Below are 20422 nucleotides of genomic sequence, written 5' to 3'. Positions count from 1 at the left end.
GAGAAAATAAATGGCCGAGGAAAAATGAATAAGCAGTCAGAAGAAGAAATGGTGCAAATCAGCGAGGCAGAAAAAAGGGGTGGCATGGAGTCTTGAGGTTGCTGCCATTGTGTCTCATATTTTAGCCGCAAAATGGATTGTTTCCACGGTGACAGACAGTTAAAGGCAAGTGCATTGTTTCTTTGCCTTTTCTACCTCAAATTAGTCCCAAGAACAAGAGTGAGAAACGAGGGTAGGCAAAACTGTAAGACAGAAATTTTGGAAGTCAAAAAGGTCAAAACAGTGCACCCCCTTGCCTCTTGACACACAACATCACCATTGTCTAGTTGAAAACACGCCTTGTTTTCAGTGTCATGTCAGGGTTATGCGGACCAGCTTTCTTTAACAGTGAAGATCAGATTTAGTATGCAAATCACTGTTGATTCTGTTCTTATCAGCTACAGAAAGATGTACTTTCTTTTTTCTTTACCACCTGCACGGTCCTCCAGCGCCCTTCAGATGCTGTCAATCAAAGTAATGGCATAAGGGATTAAATTACAACGCACACTGCACTCTTAAAATGTGACCTGCAGGTACATTTAAAGGTGGAGGAGGAAAAAGAATCTAATCAAGAGTCTTTATGCCAAGGGCTATGAAAATGCATGCCGTCTGTGCGTGTCCTCCAATGCGCTTAGTTATAGGTTGCAAGGAAGTCTGTGGACACCTTGTAGACATAAATTTTACTAATAAAGTCATGTGAGTGATTAGAATACCAAATGCATGTAAACTGTGGATGCAAATTTGACGGTGCAAAATGTCAAGAAAAATGACGCCATGTGAATGTAAATGACATCCTTATTTGGTGGCATATTTGGTGCAATGGATCTAAACATTTTAGATATTTGTTTCAGTTTGACTTAGATGATTTTAGCCTAGATTTGGAAATATATTCTCTGCATATTTTCTGGTGGAGTTTCCACCACACTACAATCCTCTAAATAATATAACACATTGTGTCTGAATCCTGCACCTCTTTTTCTCCAAGGAATTTGAGGTACTATCACTGACAACCCAGTCAGACTTGGATAAAAATATAACTTAAATGTCTTTTTGCTCTCTTTCGTTATCCCACTGTACATTGAGTTTTGACTCTCCTGCTCTTTCACCAGACTCCCTGCAAACAAAAGACACACTATGAATGACATGGTAGCACATCCACTATGGCTCAACAAGCATCTCAAGTGAGAAAGGAATGGTCAGCGTAACAAAGAACTTTGGATTCCAGTAAATAGGCTTTGTAGAAGGCGAATTATAGCCCCTTAATTAGAGGATTACAATCAGTCCCTGGATCAATACATAAAGCAATCACCAGCTGTGCAGAGAAAGAAGAGGATTATTGGCGGGAACATTGTTCATGTGTTTGAGCCTCAGCAAGAGACTAGATGGATCCATAATTGTATCCACAAACTGCCAATATTGCAAAGTCACAGGCCAGGTCAGAGCACAATATAGACAGGAGTCATCTATGATAGAAAATCACTGTTCGAGTTGAAACTTAAAATGAATGACTTCTACAATTAGACCCCTTGCAGACACGCACTCTTTCCTGTTTATCTCAAGGCACCTGAACACGTCAGCTTCATGTCTAAATGAGCATCGCAATCACTTTTCCATAAAACCCATGACAACAATCGTACCAGGTTGGGTCTAGCAACGTTTGTGTGTCATTTTCAATATAGCACAAATCTGAACTGCACGCCAAAACAACATACTTCGAGTTATGTCAGTCGATTTTGGAGAAGGCTTTCACCATGTCATCACTAAGATTGCACCAAAAACATCACAGCAAGCACAAAAGATGCATTTTGCATTCCAAAAGCATTAAACACGTCTTTGTTCAATTTCCCCCACAATTTCAAATCTGTCACAAACTGAAATGTCAATAAAAATACAACTTTACTGTGATGAATGCAGTCTCATCAGGTCTAATTAATGAGGCTTGCAGCTTTTATTTTATACCTCCAACACACAAAACACAACAAAGTGGAATATGAGTAAATAGTACCATTAACTAAGTACCTTTCTAATGACATATGTTGACATTTTTAGGATGATCCTACCGTATCCTATGATGGACAGCGCATTGTAAGTATGTGGCACGTTTTGAGAGACTGGCCAGAGCCAGGGACAGTAATTCATTGGCTCTTGTCTGAGCTTAGTATACCACAAATGTTTTTGTTAAGGACAGTTGACAGTTCAGATTTATGTGTGAGGGAGACAAAGAAGGTAAAATCCATGAAGAGTGAAACTTAGAGCAGGTAGGGGCCACAGAGATCTGAGCAATCGATCAATCATCCCACCTCAGCAGTTTCTCTGCTCCCCACCCTCTGACACTGGAACTCGCCCCACTTTTCAAAGTCTGCATTGCCTCATCCTCTTTAACTCTGTCTCACTTTGTTGCCTTAGCTTCCCCAGTCATTGTCTGCATTCTTTTGTATTTGTTTTAGCCCTCTGCAGTTGTGACTTTTTCTTTGTGGCAAGCTTCAGCAGCTATGAATATGAAAAATAGGGGGTATGTTGTGCGTGCAGGAGTTTTAGGGGATGAGTTGGTGTATTTATGCATTTCTTTAAAACTGGCCAAATGTTTAATAAGCAAACAAATGTTTTTCACAGCAGTGCACAAGCCTTCGCCTGTGCCTTGCAGCTAGCATAGGAGACTAGCCGCTGTCTGTGGACCCAGCAGGCCTGTTTGATTCATGAAGCAGCATCAAAGCTTTCATATGCTCCTTACATTTCCCACTGCTCTCTCTCATCTTGCTGTTGAATCGTTTCTCCAAAGCTGTCGGGTAGTCTCTCTGCAGGGCGGTTGGCACTCATCGAAAGCTAATAGAGGGTGACTGTATATGCATATGTGGGTGTGTGTGTGAGAGAACAGTGAGGTAATGTGATGTGACGAGCAGATTTGCCAGCATGTGGTCATCGAGATTTTGGGTGTTTTTGCACGCACACACGCGCAGGCACTTTGTCTTGTCTTATTCCATCCTCTCTTTACTAATTCCCCGAAAACTACCTAATCACTCCCAATATGTAATCCAATCGGCCAAAAAGCGGTATGTTAAGGTTCATTATGCGTTGACTAATGCAGCACACAAGTTTGGATGGAGCTATTCATGCAGCTCATCTTATTAAACCTGCTCTCTCTCAGTCTGAGCTGAATCCAATTTAATAACACATGCTGCACTGCGCTTTTATTACTGTAATATCCACCAAAGATTAGCCTAAAAATGGCACTTTCAGGACAGCATTGACAAACACAGGTTGTATCTGTGTTCTCTTGACATTTTATCACCATTTATGATGCTCTATATTTCCATAGTGGAGACAATCTTGATAGATCATCAGTCGAAGCTTAACTTGGTAGCATATTTATTTACGAGTGACCTGGTGCTTAGATTTGCTTGGGACTCTCATGTGAAGCTGCAGCAGGATTGGGTACAGTGTGTGTGTGTGTGTGTGTGTGTGTGTGTGTGTGTGTGTGGGTCGGAGTGTGTGATGGTCCAAGTCAATGGCATTGATTCTACTCGGGCTTGAATTCCAACCTCATCCTCCTCCCCCTCAAGCTTTCACTCTGTGGCTCACAGAAATGAAGCATCCCCTCAAGAACAACGAAGGCCACAGATTACAGACCACAAGCTGCTTGACACAGCGTCTGCAGCAAAGTCCTTAACCATTGCTGGTGCGTGGTTGTGACACAGGTGACAGTGGAGGTTGGGGTTAGAGAATCCTTTTTGTGTGAGGTGTGAAGGCAGAATGGAGAAAAAAAAGTACATCCTTCAGGATGTGTCATACACAAAGTTTGATTGGGAGTGCTTGAAAACATAGGTGTGACATTGTACTCATCCCTGCTTTGAAATGTTATTTTTTCTTCCAGAGAAATCGGTTTCAGCTAGAGAGTAGCACTTCGACAGCTGGGGTTTGGGGTTTTATGTTTAGAAATTTCAGAAAGTTTCTGTTTGTGTTTACCTTCCTGTTTTTTGCACTTGCATCATTCAACTTTAGAAGCCACCAAACTTGCAAATCCAACACATATAAGCACTCTGAAGTCCAAGCACCACGAGCGGCTGCGGAGGTTGGGTAAATACACGAGGCAGATGATAAACACTAGCTTGCCTCATTACATTTGCTTCTTCATGAAGCAATTGTTGGTTAGTTTACTCTGCCTTGATGCAGGGAGTATCATTGTGACCCCTAAAAATACCCAGTACTAAAGGTCTGTTGAACAAACGCAATAAAATCAAATATCAAAGAAACTCAACATTCAATTAATAAGCTTCTATTACGGGTGGCTAAATTTCAAATGAGTCATTTCTGTAATGTAGTCGGGGCCTTGTGTGAGGTTAATTGAGACCTTGACAGCACTTTAGTCTCTGCTGCATGCTTGTGTGTCTCGTCTTTCCTCCGGCTAGAGTGTCTGCTCTTGGGCTTTACGGAATGAGATTTGATCTGAGTGAAAAGGCGTACACTCCGAGTGTGTATGTGCATGTAATCACAGGAGTGCTACCATGGGAGTGAGAGGATGAGACAGAGATGTACAGTAGATGCAAGAGGAAAACAGATGTATAGGAACAAGCTCATAATTCACAGGAGCTGAAGTGTTCTCAGAGATGTAAAGGGGGGAAAAAGTAATTCTTTATATTAGTTTTTGTGTCTTGGCTGAAGTCATATTGTCCCTCCTGAGATGTCAGAGGAGGGCTTTGCATTGTGGAGAAGGATCACCAATCACCTGGAGCATACAGGGGATACAGGAAATGATTTAACTTGACACACAATATGGATCATTGTACGCTTTTGGATAGCACGGGGCTGTATTACTGTCTGGCCAATATTGCAGTTGTTGTTTTTGTTCCTACCTCTGGCTCTGAAATCACGAGCAAATATGATATGACTGTATTAACCTTAAAATAATTTACTGAGGGGCATTGTTAGCATCACAACCAGACTGGCTGGTGCTCCATTGAACCCCCCTCCACACCACCACCCTCCTCTCCTGTCACTCTCCGATCCTCTCCAGCTTTATCTCCTCCTCTCAGCCTTCTGTTCATTAAACAGACATAAACAAAAGAAAGTTTTTTTTTTTTGTTTACCGCGTGTGTCTCTCCATTGCATGCGGCTCGATCTCACTGAGCTCATGGAAGCAATCACAAGCTGTTTGTTGCTTACCGTTAACAGCCCATACTTTGGGAGGCGGTCCAACTTAGTACATAATTGAAAATGGTTGCTGTGGTCCATTTGCTACGCTTTTGTTCTTCCTACATCAGCAACGCAGGCACCGCCAGGATGCTGCTCTTGGGGGATTTGCTTTTGTGTGTCATTTTTCCCCACCATCTCTTTCTCTCCCCCCTTTGATGCCTTTTTTTTTTTTTTTTTGATGACAATTCACACTTCAGTTGAGATTGCTCTAAATTTCGATTTCAGCCAAAATGCTCTTTTAAGTAGCTGTCTCTGTCTGGATGCTATTCGTCCCTCGCTCGTTTTTTTCCCCCCCGCCCCTGAAATGTTTTCTTTTATGTGAGTGCATCCACTCGTATTATGTGGTCGTGTTTGTCTCAAAGTGAGCGCTATCATCCTCTTTAATGTTCCAGAAGTATAGCAGTTACAATGTCACTTAACACTGTACTCTCTCTACCTCTTCAAAGCTTTCTCTCCCTTTCCTGGTGTCTTCCATGCAGCAGTCATTCCTCACCAAATACTGTAGCAAACTTTTTTTCTTCTATAGTCTACCACACATCGGAAAATGAATGGTCATATCTCAGTACAAAGAGCATAGATATCACATGGACAAACCATTATCCACCATCAGTCTTCTCCTCTCACTAAGATTGTTCCTGTAGTGAACTCGCTCGCTCATGAGATTTGGCTTTCAATCTGTCTGCCAGCGGACCACCCCCTCTGACCAGCCCAGCCTCTCTCCTCAGGGAAATGCACCGAGGTCTTGGAGTGATTTTGCTGTAATGGAACTTCAGGATAAACTAGATTTGATGATCCACCTATACAGGGGCCTCTTGGCACTTTGAGTTTGCCCTCTCTCCCTCCTATTTGAGCCCTAAACCTCATTACCTGAGGCTGATTCCTCATCCAGGCCTCCCTGGGGAAACAGAGGTGTGGAGGGGCAAATGAACACAGGAAGTCGAGTGTCACTTCAGATCACAGTTCATGTCAGAAAAGCAGCTGATTTGTATAACTGCAGGGTGAAGAAGAGTTATTTGAGAGTTGAGAGATCTTCCTGCAGTCGGTGATGTGTGAATCCCTTCTTTTACCAAACATTCTTTAGCTTAGGATTAGAAGTATTTTGTATAGGGATCAGCCTTCTCATTGTTACTATTTCTTAGTTAAGTTGAAACTCAATTGATCCTGCATGGAAATGAGGGCATCACTGCAACAAAAGTAATGCGATTCAGGGAAAAGGCAGGGTGTATTTCATAGAATATAGAGCATAATAATTTTATAACAGTAGAACAAGTGAATAAAATGGGCTGATGTGAATCTAATCATGAGAAATATTATAAATAAATACTACTATTTCGCGACTCACTGGCTTCAGTGTCCACACTTTGACTCCTGTGATTGAGGTGTCACTGTTTTGAGGGTTCTTGCAGCCTTCTTTCTGTTGTAACAGCTGCAGGTGTTTGTTCAGTTCTTGACAGATGAACACAGTGTCCTCCTTGGCTGCTGTAAGGCTGCTGTTTGACATGTGTCCATTGTACAAACTGTCTGTTTTGACTGGTAGTGTGTGAACAAAACTCAATGCAGTGGAAGGAGGCCATGTGCTGCAGACAGACTGGCAGGCATTAGCAAAGTTGTCAGCACCTTCTCTTCCCTTTCTTTTTGGCTTTTTCGAGTTGCTCTTTTAATCCACTTTGTCTTGCTTTGGCGCTAATGTTCCTCTGTTTTGCCGCCATCCAAAAATACATTTGTGTCTAATTCTATGCCAGCTGTTTGCTTCACTGGGGTGGAAGTTATTTTATTTAACATTGTCAGACCACTGTATTATTCCAATGCAGGTGCATCACTGTGCACCAAAGTTGTTTAATAAATTCAATTACTAATAAGCTGAAACAAATATAGAAATATGATTTTTTTTTTAATTCCCAATAAATAATAAGTTAGGTTAAATCTATTTTCCAAAACAAGAAATGATAAAAGCTTAAATAAGTATTCCCTCTTTGAGAAATAATCTATAAATATGCAGTTATTGATCATTCCAAAAACATAACTGCAAGACAATGTATGCCATGTATATAAAATGCTATGTCTGTAATATATTTAATATGTTTTGAGTCTGGGATTTAAATGTGCGTCATGCTTGAGCAAGTTGCATATTGAACTATGATTGGACCATGATTTCTGTGAAAATAAGCTTTGCTTGTGTGTCATTCTGTACACTGAAGCTCAAATATCCCAATAACCTAATAAGAAAAATACATTTTCATGAGGGTATAGGGCTAATAGAGTTTCTTTCACAATGACGTTATTTACCTTTCGTTTTTTTCCTCCCTTCTTCCTTCTCCAGGTAAGGAAGAGTCAGTAGCCACCTTCAAGGGCAACGAGTTCTTCTGCTATGACCTGTCCCTGACACCCATCCAGAGCAGCACCGATGAGATCACGCTTTCCTTCCGAACGCTGCAACGCAACGGCCTCATGCTCCACACCGGCAAGTCAGCCGACTACGTGAACCTTTCCCTGAAGAGCGGCGCCGTTTGGCTGGTCATCAACCTGGGCTCGGGGGCCTTCGAGGCTCTGGTGGAGCCCGTCAATGGCAAGTTCAACGACAACGCCTGGCATGACGTGCGCGTCACCCGCAACCTGCGCCAGGTAAACACTGCACGCATAATCTAGGGCTGCTGCAGTCAGGATGGTGCCTCTGTCTGCCACCCACCCTAGCTCTGCTTGCATCTCTGTCTTTTCTCCTAGGACATGGAGAGCACAAGCAGTGCTTGTCTCACTTTCCTCCTCTCACATTTGTTTTCCTTCCTCCCGTCTTAACAGAAGTTTCTCTTTTTTGTCTAGGCTGAAATAGAGCAGAAGAGCTGTACTTCTTTATATTTCTCTCATATGCAAATTTTGGAAAATGACCAAAGATCTATCTTTCTTTTATGTTTAGGTCATCCAAAGGCATTACAGTCCACATGAAGATGAGACTATGATCCTAGCTGTAGTTATATTATTGTTAACATATATTAAAATAATGTCAAAGGCAAATATGCACATGTAAGGTTTGTCCCAGGACATTGCTCTGTGGACTTATTAATGAACTAGTAAAGAAAGTGGTCCACTCAGTAGGTATGCACATAATGTGTTCAGCTACACAAATGGAATGCACCCTAATTTATCAAAGGTGACATTGCACTTAAAACCCTTCTGAACAAATTACCCAACACATCTTTACAGACCTTTAATCGTAGCTAATGGAAAACAAAAGAGCACCGGCAACCTGAATGTGTATGTATGCATGTTGGTGTGAGACTTGTGTGAAATGGTGTGAGGTTTTCCACTCCTGCTTGTGGTGTCTGCTACATGTGCAGGAAAACACTAAGCACATGCAGGGCACTCTCGGAATACTGGACTCTCCAGCTGCTCCAAGTCATCAATTGACAGGTGCAGATACCAGCAGAGAGATGCAATCAATTTCACTTACACTTGCCGTGCTTACTTCTTCACATTTTTTTTCCCCGTTTTGGTAAATGTAATTGGAATGAATGGCTTGTCAGAACTAATAATGGGCATTTGCAAGCGGCCCAGAATACAAAAAGCCAAATGTGAATGCATTAACACAAAGATGGTGCATCAGCTTCTTTATTTCACTGCGAAAACAGCTCCAGAAAGTTGGGTAAAAAGCAGCCAATACTATCAAGCCCCTTTACTTTTAAGCACTGAAGAAATTCCTCACCTTGCAGAAATGAAAACCTGAGAGCAAAGTGATTCTCAATGTGGACTAAGTGTACTAAGTGCTCTTAAATTATAGGGAGACATTTCCATGCCAACCAGACTCTGCAATTTCTGTCACATTGCAATAATATTATTATGTATTTCTGTGAGGTAACTTAGCCATGGGTATAGTCCAAGATTTGTGGAACTAATGTGTCTTTAGAATATACTGCATTTGCCTTAGAATAAGGGCAAAGAACCGCACACTTCTAAACACACACAAAGAAACTGCGGCTCAACTTCTCAGAAACACACACATGCACAGTCGGGGTCAAACATGTTATGCTGTAGAGCTGTGTGTGATCAGCAGAGTGCAACTAGCTTAATGAGTTCAGGAAACCAACACGATTTTGAAGATTTACAGCATGAGCCAATCCACCTACCACCAACTGCACCATAACGATCATTAGGCAAATGTGAAACACACGCCATGCACGTACACACATGCTGAACTGAGACTATTATTATCTGAGTGCGTCTCTGGCTACTGACTATTTCTATGTATATTCATCTATAGAACCGAGGACACACCTGTATTGTGGGGGGAAAAAATCGCAGTTTTAGTCAATTTGGCACAATAACAGTAATAACTATTCAACATATATTATTATGGTTGTATATTAAATATCGCTAATGTGTCTTGTTGAAGCATGGGGCTGGACTGGAACTGAAATTTAAAAAAAAGTGAGGAGCACTCCATTCAAATGTATATCACATCATTCAGAATTTGCATAATAAGTGTTACTCGAAACTAGCAGGCACATCAAGTAGTGTTAATTCAACATCATACTGTTGATATTCTTGGATGAAAAAGACAGAAAAAAAAATGTTTTTTTGCATGAATCACCGGGGAAGTCCAGTTTTCAGATTTGTGAATTACCTGTATTTCAGTTAAGATTTTTCCTCCCACATACAAGATCCTCTGGATATGAAAACCAACTTAGTCTCTGAAAATCTTCATGCTCTGTGATGGCTTCATATGGCTGAGCAGATATTAAATCCCTGTCCATGATTTGTCTCAGAGCTAACCACCCACATCGTGTTGTCCAGGCTTTCTCCATTAACCCACATAACAGCTTGAATTCCCACTAGATCATTCTAATTGACTTACCAGGCAGTCCAAGTGTTAAAGAGCTCTCTAGATTTACACTGGACCATCCCCATGGAGAGGCACATGCAGAGAAGTATCAATGACATTGACCACCTGTGACCCTATGTTTACTGCTGAGCTGATACTCAGCAGATCAATGGTTGCTTGCATGTTTTGAAATCTTGTAGCGCAAACATGCATTCACACATAACCCAGGGATGCTTTACAACGCGGAGCTGCCCAGTACATTGACATTACAAATGCAATCTCTGGTCAAAAACTGCCAGAAATATATAAACACGTCAATGATAGCCTGACAAATATTATTAATAATAATAATAATAATAATAATAATAATAATAATAATAATAATACATTTTATTTATAGGCGCCTTTCAGAACACTCAAGGTCACCATACAGAGGAAACACAAATAAAAACACATTCAAATATACAGTATATTGACCGTTATAAGCTCTGAAAAGTTCTTACAGATTTGAAATCCATTGTATTTTGCTTGTTTCATTTTCCCATACACTTTATACAATATAGTTTCCAAAAATATCCACATAAATCGACAGATATTGGTCATTTTGAAAAAAAAGCGTGTGGTGAATGCAACATGTAGCTCCTGGCCCTGCTACTACATGCACTAGATACCACAAATACTTCTATTTATGTTTATATATTTATGTATTCTTTAAATACAAAGAAAATGTAAACACCCACACAAACTCTATTGTTGTTTTCTGCAGCCCAGTGGATCGAAAGTGATATCTTTAAAAGTAGACAGCATCCTATAAGAAAAGTGTCAGATTCCTGCTGAGGTTATCATACATTCCCAGCGGTCTCCAAAGTCTCATCAAGTCTATCTGCATTGTTTTTAACGGCTCTTGCAACGTCATGCATATCTCCGACTGGATCAGTCAGCTCCAAAATAAGTAAAGCCTGTGAGCTCTTCCAAGCCAGCCTCTCTCTCTTTCTCTCTCCCCCTCTCTCTTACTCTCTCTTCCTCTGTATGTGTATATTCGCTGTCTATTTCCACAAAACCTATGAATTTGTCAGCTTTGTGCGGGATAAAATGAAGCAGACAGAATTAGGTGAGGTGATAGGGACTCTCCGCCAAGAGAGAAGAGAGACAGGGGAGGGGTGGGGAGAAATGGGTGTAGAATATGCCCAACAAATGATCACAGGTTCAGAGCTCCCCTTGGTGGCATGTGGCAGTACTGCGAGTGCGTATGTAGAGAGTAGTGTTTGAATGCAGAGTCAGGCTAATCCTTGTGGTGCATGTTTGATAGGCAGAAGAGCACACTTGCCATGACCTTTAATCAGTGCAAGTCTCTGCCCCTGCTACACACACATTCACACCCATTCTGAACGCTAGATATCACAAACAGCGAGGCACCTCTCCTTTCCTTCCTCTGCTCTTCCTGACATGACTTACCATCATGAATATCTTGCAGACTTCAGTAGTGGTGACCGTTCTCTCCTGTGGGATTACATACACGATCGTAACACAGTGCAGAAAGAAGAAGCCGAGGGTAAAGATGGAAACACTCGTGTCAAGATGTCATGGGAAGTGATAAATACAATACAAAGATTCATAAATATTAAAAAAACAGTAAAAATGGGTCAAATGTCGAGCGGGCAATGACTCACTAGTCAGTCAAGCAGTTTAGGTCCTTCTGTTGATGCATGTTCAATGTGCAGTTTATATAAATCTGCTCGTTGTCTTCCTCACTGTATGTTTAGTAGGTATTGATTTTCTGATCTTTTCAAATCCCTCTTTGATTTTCCTAGAAGCCTTGCAGACACAATGGGCGCATGCCATTTTCCCTAGCTGATCGTTTCTCGCTCCTTGCTCCTCACTTCACCCAGACGTTGTTACCTTCGTGATGGGCCGCCATCACGAAGGCCATTCTAATGTGGTTAATTCTGCTCCAAGGAGCAAGGACGAATCCCTGAGGAAGCCACAGCAACTATACAGGAGAACCTTCACGTCTTTTACTGGACAGGCGCACTCTTTTATTGGAAATCTGTCAGTGATCTGTGGGTATGATTCAAAAAAGACCCACCAACAACTTCCTCAAACATAAAATCAAGCTTTATACTCATCATCTCCCTTTTTCCCCTTTTAATCTGTGTCATGAATAATAATACAGTTATGGAGAGGCAAATGTCGATCACAGCTAAACACACTTTGATAGTTCTCATCACATGCATTTAGTCTAAAACATTTGTTGCAATAACACATTTCTGCAAAACATTCTGATCGCAGCCCAGATCACTGAATAATGTATTTACAGGCAGACTATCAGTAAATGCAGTTGCTGCCAGAGGAACTATGCTTAACGTGAAATTCAGCGTCTAAACAGAATTACATTTACACCCTGTGATTTGACTGATCTGAGTATATATACACAACATATAGAAAAACTTGAAACTACATTTTTAAAAGACATGTTGCAGGTGACGTGTGCATTTTGATTAGTATTTGGCCTGCATATATGGACAGACACAGGCTCTAAACCAAAAGAAGTTGACTAAAAGCTCTAAAATCCAACTGACAGCTGATCCAGCTGTGCTGCTGTCATTAGAAATGGATGTTGTTTTAGTTGACAGTTCAGAGGAAATGATAATTTCTCTAAAAACACATTTCCTCTCGCCTTGCATCTTTCCCTCGCGCCTCTCCGCACATCTTCCATGGGATGGATTAAGATGCATGGAGACGCAAGTGAGGCTAACATGGATGCAATTAAGGGCATTGGCGTTTATCCACTGACTGGTGAAGGCACTCCTGTATGGCTTGCAGGGATGAGATTTAGCATTGACTACTGGAAAAACCAGCCACAATTCAATTGAAAATCTCTCGGACAGAAACTAAAACCACTGGCGCCTGTGTTATTATGTTCCTTCCCATTACTGTCATTGCAATAACTCAAAGCCAATTCATCAGCTTTTATGTGCATTGCAGAGTTACAGTAGAGTAAGTGCAGGTCTCGGGATGTTCAGTGCATGTCAAATACTTAATTGTCTTTAAACATTGGATTGCCTTTCAGGTTTTTATATCGCTGCAGCAGTGAAAGAGCAGCATTGAGTGGAAGACCTAGCAGCAGTCAGCAGATTACTTTTATCAGCAGCTTCCCCTGACACATTAAACCAACAAAAAGACATATCAATACCAGTGCGGCTACTGTCTCGTGTCTAGAAGCTAATGTGATGACACATTTGTGATCGATGTTGCATGTTGCATGTTGCAATCCAAGGGTTGGTTAGACTTAGTTTCTCACTTCATGCTTCTTACTAGATTTAAATCTGCTAGTTTGCATTTGGATGAGAACATTTTGTTCAGACATGACAAATGTAGAGCTACAGTTACAGTTCAGCATATGCAGCTTCTATGTGGATGTGTGCAGGGCTGTTTCCTCAACAGACCACTGTCTCTTGGGGAAAAAAACAGTTTATTATGCAAGCATCTACCACCAGCCTCTATAAATTTATCACTTTAGTATCATTAGTATAAACCCATTCCATGGTTTGTTGAGATTATCATGATGCAAGGCCAGGGAAAAAAAAGAAAAAAGTTGGATTCCTTTCTTTTGATGTACTAGAAAGATAAATGCAGAAATACAGTTATCTATATGTATTCTTGCAGGGCTGTCTTTCCACGACGGCGATTACTAGAACAATCAAAGCGGCCTCACAGCGTATTGGTCCGTATGTATGCTTAACAAGGACCTGAGTCCCACAGGACACTGCAGGCAGTCGGAGGAAACATGACACACATACTGACAGACGGGGAGGAAATGTGCACTTGTATGTCTGTATTTTTGTTTGCGAAAGATCGGTTGTGTGCACAACAGAGAGTGGGAAATGGAGTGTAATGCTACTATGAGACGAAAAGAGTATCTGAGCGGTGGGAGGATGGGGGAGCACAGGGAGAGTCGGCAGTTTGTTCTGTACTACGAACACAAGAACAGAGGCAAGCTTTCTTTTTAATTCCCCAATGTGACTTTACAACTAAAAGATTCTACATCCATTGTGTCACAGAACTGGGTCAGTAGCTTATCCAGCGTCTAGAGATGGAGACCTTTGAACTCAATATCTCTCTGTTTTGCTATCCCATTTTACCTTTTTGTATCACTGTCACCCTCTCCTTCCTTTTACTCTCTCACCTACAGTACCATCTGTCCTCCTCTCTCTTTATGTCAGCTTTGATGTTCTTCCAAGTTCCTTGTCTCTTTTCCACATAACAGGACAAAAGAAGGCGTAGGATTAATGAACAGGTGAATTTTCCTATGCTAGCATTGCGCTCTGTGCATTTCTGATGTTCGACTGCTCGCCCAGAGTTCAGCTGGAGCAGACAAGCTTTGATCTGTGTCAGGATCGAGTTCGGTAAAGGTGACAATGAGAATTCTACGCCTATGCAGTGAACCGTATCCGCTGATATTTGAATTTTGAGAAAGCAGATTCCATTAATTTACTAAGGGATGACACAATCCTAAAATGATAGACAGAAAGCCATATATAAATACTTCTTGTGCCATAGCCCCTATTGACATACACGTTTTATTGTCTAGAAAAATATTTGTGATGTATTTGCTCTTCTACAGTCCTATAATAAAATATTGTCTTTGGACAAACAAAGAAGGCAACTAGCTTAGTGGCAACAAATTCATAGCTGTAGTGCAACGAAAAAAACTAGCATTTTTTTTGATGTAAAAATGTCTCCTGCTACTGTAGAATATAAGTATCACTGCTGTGCATGGGTAAGAAGTTACTCTGAATATTTTTATTCCCTGTAACCGAGCAGGCGTGCGTGGCTTTTTATGATTGTGGAGGCTCAAGCATAGCTTCATAGTCGATAAAGGATACTAAAACTTCACGCACAAGCAGCAAGCCAACATTGTTATTTGGTTTACACGCACAGTAACACACCCTGTAGATTTATTCTAACCTCCATTCATGTCCCCCATACATACACTGGTGTTTGCTAGCTCTGTATCCATCTATTTTTAACAAACATCACTCTTGGAACATTTTGTGTGCATGCCAGTTCACTCCACCTCTATAGAGTTGTTATACAGAGCAGCAAACCAAGTCAAGGGATGGAAAACATTCTGATGAAAAATCTACTTTGCTCACCAAGAAAAAAAATCCCCAAAATGAAGCACTGTCACAGCTCAGTTAGTGTCATGGCTAAAAATTTCATCACGGAGAATCATTGTCATGTATTAGTGTTATGAGATCTTTTGCATGCAGTGTGATCTTGTAACAGCATTATTCCTTTTGAAAATGAGGAATTTAAAAATGTACTGTCGCATTTTAAAGCCTTCATTCACCATTCTGTGATTGAAATGTTGTAATCCCCATGACACCGCCAGCATATTTAAGAGCCACGTGGCTCGCAGTGCTGGGGAAACGATCATTTTCCTCATTTGTTTCACATAAAGCGACAGGATAAAAATGCCATTCCTCCTTCTTCAATCAATACTAGATGCCTGGACACTCCCCCTCCTCTGCCTTGTTCTTTCTGTATGTGTTCAGAGTGTTTTTCATCCGTTTCTGTACAGCACGATCAGCTGCAACTATTCCCCCTCCCATCAAGCCCACGTCCCCCTCCCCTCTCATCCAGCCATCCTCCAAGAGTTAGCCAGAATTCCTAAGAGAGAGCCAATCCTTTCCTCTCCTGCTCATTTTCCACACCCTCTCTCTTTCATTTTGACTCCATCTCTCACTTCTGTTCTTGCTAGCAATTTGTTACTTAGCAACGGTGTCTGTTAAGCTGTTGGGCAGTGAATCAACCCTGGCTGCAGACTTATATTAACCATTTCCTTTCAGCTCAGTCATCCAGTTAAATGCTCTGATGTTAATTGTAGACAAATTCCTGACAAGTTTTGATTTAATAGGAAGCAGGATTTTTGAAAACTTCATTCTTTGATTCTTGGACCTGTTCTTTTTGTAGGAACAAGTACACAACAAAAAAATGACCAAGTGCTTAAACTACTGTGACTTTTTGTACATTTAGCAGAGCCAGAAATGGTAAAAACCAGAAAGAATCTGTGGATTTTTAGCTTTCCCAAAAATCCTTGAACGACTGATCAGTGGCATGCTGTTCTGTCAGGAAACTTAACCAAATCTAAGCTTAAAAACTGTTATATTTCATCAAAATCACTTTATTCTGTGTGTATCAGTCAAAATAAATGCCATAGATAAATGGTTTTTGTTATCTAGATTCTGTAAAAAACACAATTCTACAATCCTCACTGCGACCATGAAGCCATTATTAAGTGTCTAACAGTCATATAACAAAAATTCTAAGACATTTTGAATGAATTGCAGACTGAGCTTACACAAAGCAGATATAAACAAGTGAAAATAACTAGTAAGTAGTGAAATGTATAAAGTCTCCGTTTTTCACAGTGTTGGTAACAACTGCAGACTTTTGGAAAAATGTTTTACCTGTCAATTTTTAGGTTTTTCTAATTTTTAAAAATAAAAAGCATCAATACTTTTGTTTAATTATTTATGGCATTACAATTTTGCTATATTGCACAGAGTTCCCCTATTCTAATCATAGTTGTGCTGTTTCCTAGAGGTGCCAAGCTTTGTACTGCGTTTACAAAATGAGTCAACACTAAGTAAAAAATATGACATGAGCAAAAAAAAATGGCCATAAACTGCTTCAGGTTAAGGGGTTAATGATTAACTGGTAATGGTTTGATCACTCAGTCAGTAACAAAATGTGCAAAAGCACATTAAACCTTGAGGATTAGTTCCTGGTATTCACATGTTAGCATCTCAATCGGGTCAGCATAATGTGTTTTAGCATCATGACAGATTTAAGCTCTTCTGGCCAAATCAAAATGCTATTTAGAGTGCTCAGCTTTGCCAAAACATGCACCACACACTGGTATAGCGATGATAGGTATTGCTATTCAAGACGAGCACGAGTAGTGGATTTGTTTGATGTATATAATGACATGCTAACACCCCTGTAATCCATTCTCAGTTTACTGCCAATGACATTTTAAGTATTCCTAATGTGCTCCAGCCATGCTGAGAGGAAGGGAGAGTGCAGTCATCATGTGAATGTAGGCGGATGTGCATTTAGGATTATTTTTTTCCATCTTTGTTCTATTTTTTTTTCCCTTGTCTCTTACCCTATGCTGATCAGAGGTCATCACCTCAAGCACATCTCCTGCCTGTACAATGCTCAGACTACAAACACCTTATGGTAAAACACCGACCTAGCTATTTGATACCAATGCTGAGAGTTTCTGTGCATTTCAGTGAGGAGGAAAAAAAAGCTAATTTGCATCACATTTCCACTGCATTAGCATATCAGCCCACATTCCCGCACTCACTCACTCATCAGCCTCATTTGCCACTACCTGCTCGAGCACTTTAATGTTTATTCATCCTCTGCTTCACAGACTTAGAATCAGATAACCGATCTCTGCACCATTAGTACATTCAAACAGGTGGAAACAAATAATAAAACATTAGGGAGACAAATGCAGCTCAAGGATTAAGACCGAGATTATGGGAGAATACAGGGCAGGTTGGCTGAATAAGGAAGGGAACACCAGTTTGTTGCAAAGGCTAAGAGAACTGGATTCTGTAACAAACGACAGTTCCACTGTTGGCGGAGAAACTAATGTCTTTGTCACAACTCAAACCAGCAACGCCGACATTACATTGTATTGTTTGTAACAAAATTGTCAGCAGTTGTGTAAAAATATTGACATTAAAATGGCAGCCTTTGACTTTAATTCTCAGGGATAAACAATAGACCCCCATACCTTCGCTGCACCTGTCTTTTGTTGTAATTTGTTCTTTTTCCATCTCGCTGAATTCTAGAAGCTTTCCTTAGTTTTGCTGCTTCAGCCCAGCCATGGCAATTTTTCTTATAAAGTGCATGCACAAGTACATACAAAACATAAACAGTAAAGAACAGCTGGAGCCACTCTCTCTAAAACATGCATATTCATGTTCAGCTGCCGTGGCTTTGTGCTACCAAACTGGATCAGAATGTATTTTAAGCGTTAAGAGGTAGAAATAAACATTAACTATACTGTTAATCTTTCTCCCCCCCCCCCAAGTTGTTATAAATTTCTAAATTCACAATGTCTAGTTTAGCTAGATGAGCCATCTGTCTGTCGAAAAGTATTTCCTTAGTTTGAGGAGTGCTCATTCTGCAGGCATTTAAGCCTGGGTAAGAGTACAGCACGAGTCTGTGCATTGTTTGTTTTCTGCAGACAATGTACAGACAGAATGTACGTTAATCAATATTTAAAGAAAGAAGCTTATTATGAAACTTAACTGTGGCATTTCTGACTCTCAACAATTGCAGTTATGGATTGACAATGACATGTGTCCCACTTTGTCCCTTTTGTTGTGAATAGAATCTAAAGAGAACAGTCAGAGAAGGGAAAATAGCGACAAGGATGATAGGAAACAGAAAAAGAGAGAGAATTATGACCATTCACACTGCGGTACCCATGCTGTTCTCCTGCAATTTTCATGCACATATTCTGTCTCTCGCACTCACACGGCTACACAAAAGCCGCCTCCCCTCATTGCTGTTTGTTTGCAGACTTCTCTCCACCGTAATTGCAGTGACATTCATATTTGCACCTGAAGCCTGTCTGCCAGTTTCCATTACTTGGAGCCAGACTTAGAGAGGGGCAGACTCTGACTGAATGTCGGATGATTGGAATGAATGCAGAACCAAATGTACCTGAACAAGCTATTTTGAATCTAAGTCCAGGTGCATGCCGTCTGACAGGGTAACCAATAGGGTGCCTGTGTTACTTAGTGCAGCCTGATGCATCACACATGCGTAAATACCTTGCTACGCGGCACATATGTAGGTATATAAAACCACAAAAATTTAAACACACACTGAATTTTTCATGTGACACTAATCATTAATTCAGAAATTTTCACTCGACAAATGGCACCTATTCCCTCTCCTCTCACCGCATAATACAATACCACGGTATTACTTTTATTCCTTATTTCTGAATTCTCGAGTTGGAAATTTGTAGGAGAATGGTCATTAGTCTCAGAACTTTCTCACTTACAATGATAAATCTATCTAGACTGGGAATCTTGGCTCCACTGCACTATCCATTGATCATTTTCACAGCTTTGTCATTAAATATTTATTCAGCTTATTCGCTGGTGGCCACAGTTCAGTAATGGCCACCGTGTTGAGCGTGTAAAAGATCAGCAACTCAACAACACATCATATCACATCTGAGCTAAGTTTGTCTGGCAACCTGCAGGTCCTCTGTCAGCTGTTTCACCTGTGAAATGCAAAGCTACAAAACACAGACACTTGTCACCTTTACAGTGCTATTAATAGCACAGTTCCCCTCTTTTTCTGCTTTGTTCCCCAATATTTAATAAATGAAGGTTTCTCAGCCCAGGGGGGAACTTTGAGACAGATGCAACACAGAGTTGTTTATCTGAGCCTGTGGTTGTTTACATGATTGGGAGCTTTATCCTCCATCAGCAAACATCAGCATTTGCCGCCTTGGTTTTCCCACATGGGTCAATTACAGAGAGGGTGATGGTCCGTCACAGCAGGGGTTCCAGGCAGGTTGGATTTTTTAGCAAAGTTGAACAAGGTGCATAGAAGAGGAGATCCACTGTAAGAGAGTAAAATTAGCACTCTGTAAATAGGTGAGCTGAGATATTAGATATCTTTGCATTCATATTTTCCCCAATATGACCCACATTTATCATTTGATACTCTAAGTTGTTATCAGCCCAATGTGTATTATTAATGCTATCACCACCCACACACACACCCTCCTCACTAAGACAATTTGACAATGTTTTCTGAGAGGAATAACAAGGGATTCAGCTCATATGCTGTGCTCTTGTCCAACATGTCATGCATTTTCTCCTGCAGCCATCCTACAATAATACAGCACACACTTCTTGAGCATGTCGGCGCACCACGAAATGGGGAAATCATGACAGAAACTCTTTAAACCAGCTAGTTACAAGACCATTCTGTCTTGCAGTTTGAGAGCAAAAGTAGAACAAAAGTTTAATTTTCTGCACGATTGATCTTGACAATGGAGCACTAGTTCAGCAGTACTTACAGTTCTCAAGCCTACAGTAAAAAGTCTGACTTGTGCAATAGCTAAGCCTCTAGATCTTCTACACATCTACTTTCACACATTACTTCTAGCTGGCAGTGTGTTCATTTTGTACTTTCTGCTTCTTTTTTTTAAAAAAAATCATGAACTCAGTGTAACTCTCAGTGTGGAATTTCTTTTTACTGAATGGCTGGATAATTATGGCGCTACTACACTTAAAATAATTAATTCTAATTTAGTTGCAACAGCCC

General features: G+C 40.7%; 1 protein-coding gene across 15 annotated transcripts in view; it reads left to right on the top strand.

The window, feature by feature from the left end:
- The window catches only part of nrxn2b (neurexin 2b), a 702762-nt gene that overhangs the window by 288713 nt on the left and 393627 nt on the right, over nt 1–20422 (top strand). For all 15 annotated transcript variants that reach the window (XM_055007810.1, XM_055007811.1, XM_055007808.1 and 12 more), the window contains one exon: nt 7550–7851. In XM_055007810.1, the coding sequence (XP_054863785.1) occupies nt 7550–7851 (302 nt within the window). The remainder of the gene's footprint in view (nt 1–7549; nt 7852–20422) is intronic.

This window comes from Amphiprion ocellaris, chromosome 23 (genome assembly GCF_022539595.1).
Source record: "Amphiprion ocellaris isolate individual 3 ecotype Okinawa chromosome 23, ASM2253959v1, whole genome shotgun sequence".
Classification (NCBI taxonomy): Eukaryota; Metazoa; Chordata; class Actinopteri; family Pomacentridae; genus Amphiprion; species Amphiprion ocellaris.
Note: the sequence above shows the minus strand (reverse complement) of the source record. Positions and strands in the feature narration are given on the sequence as shown.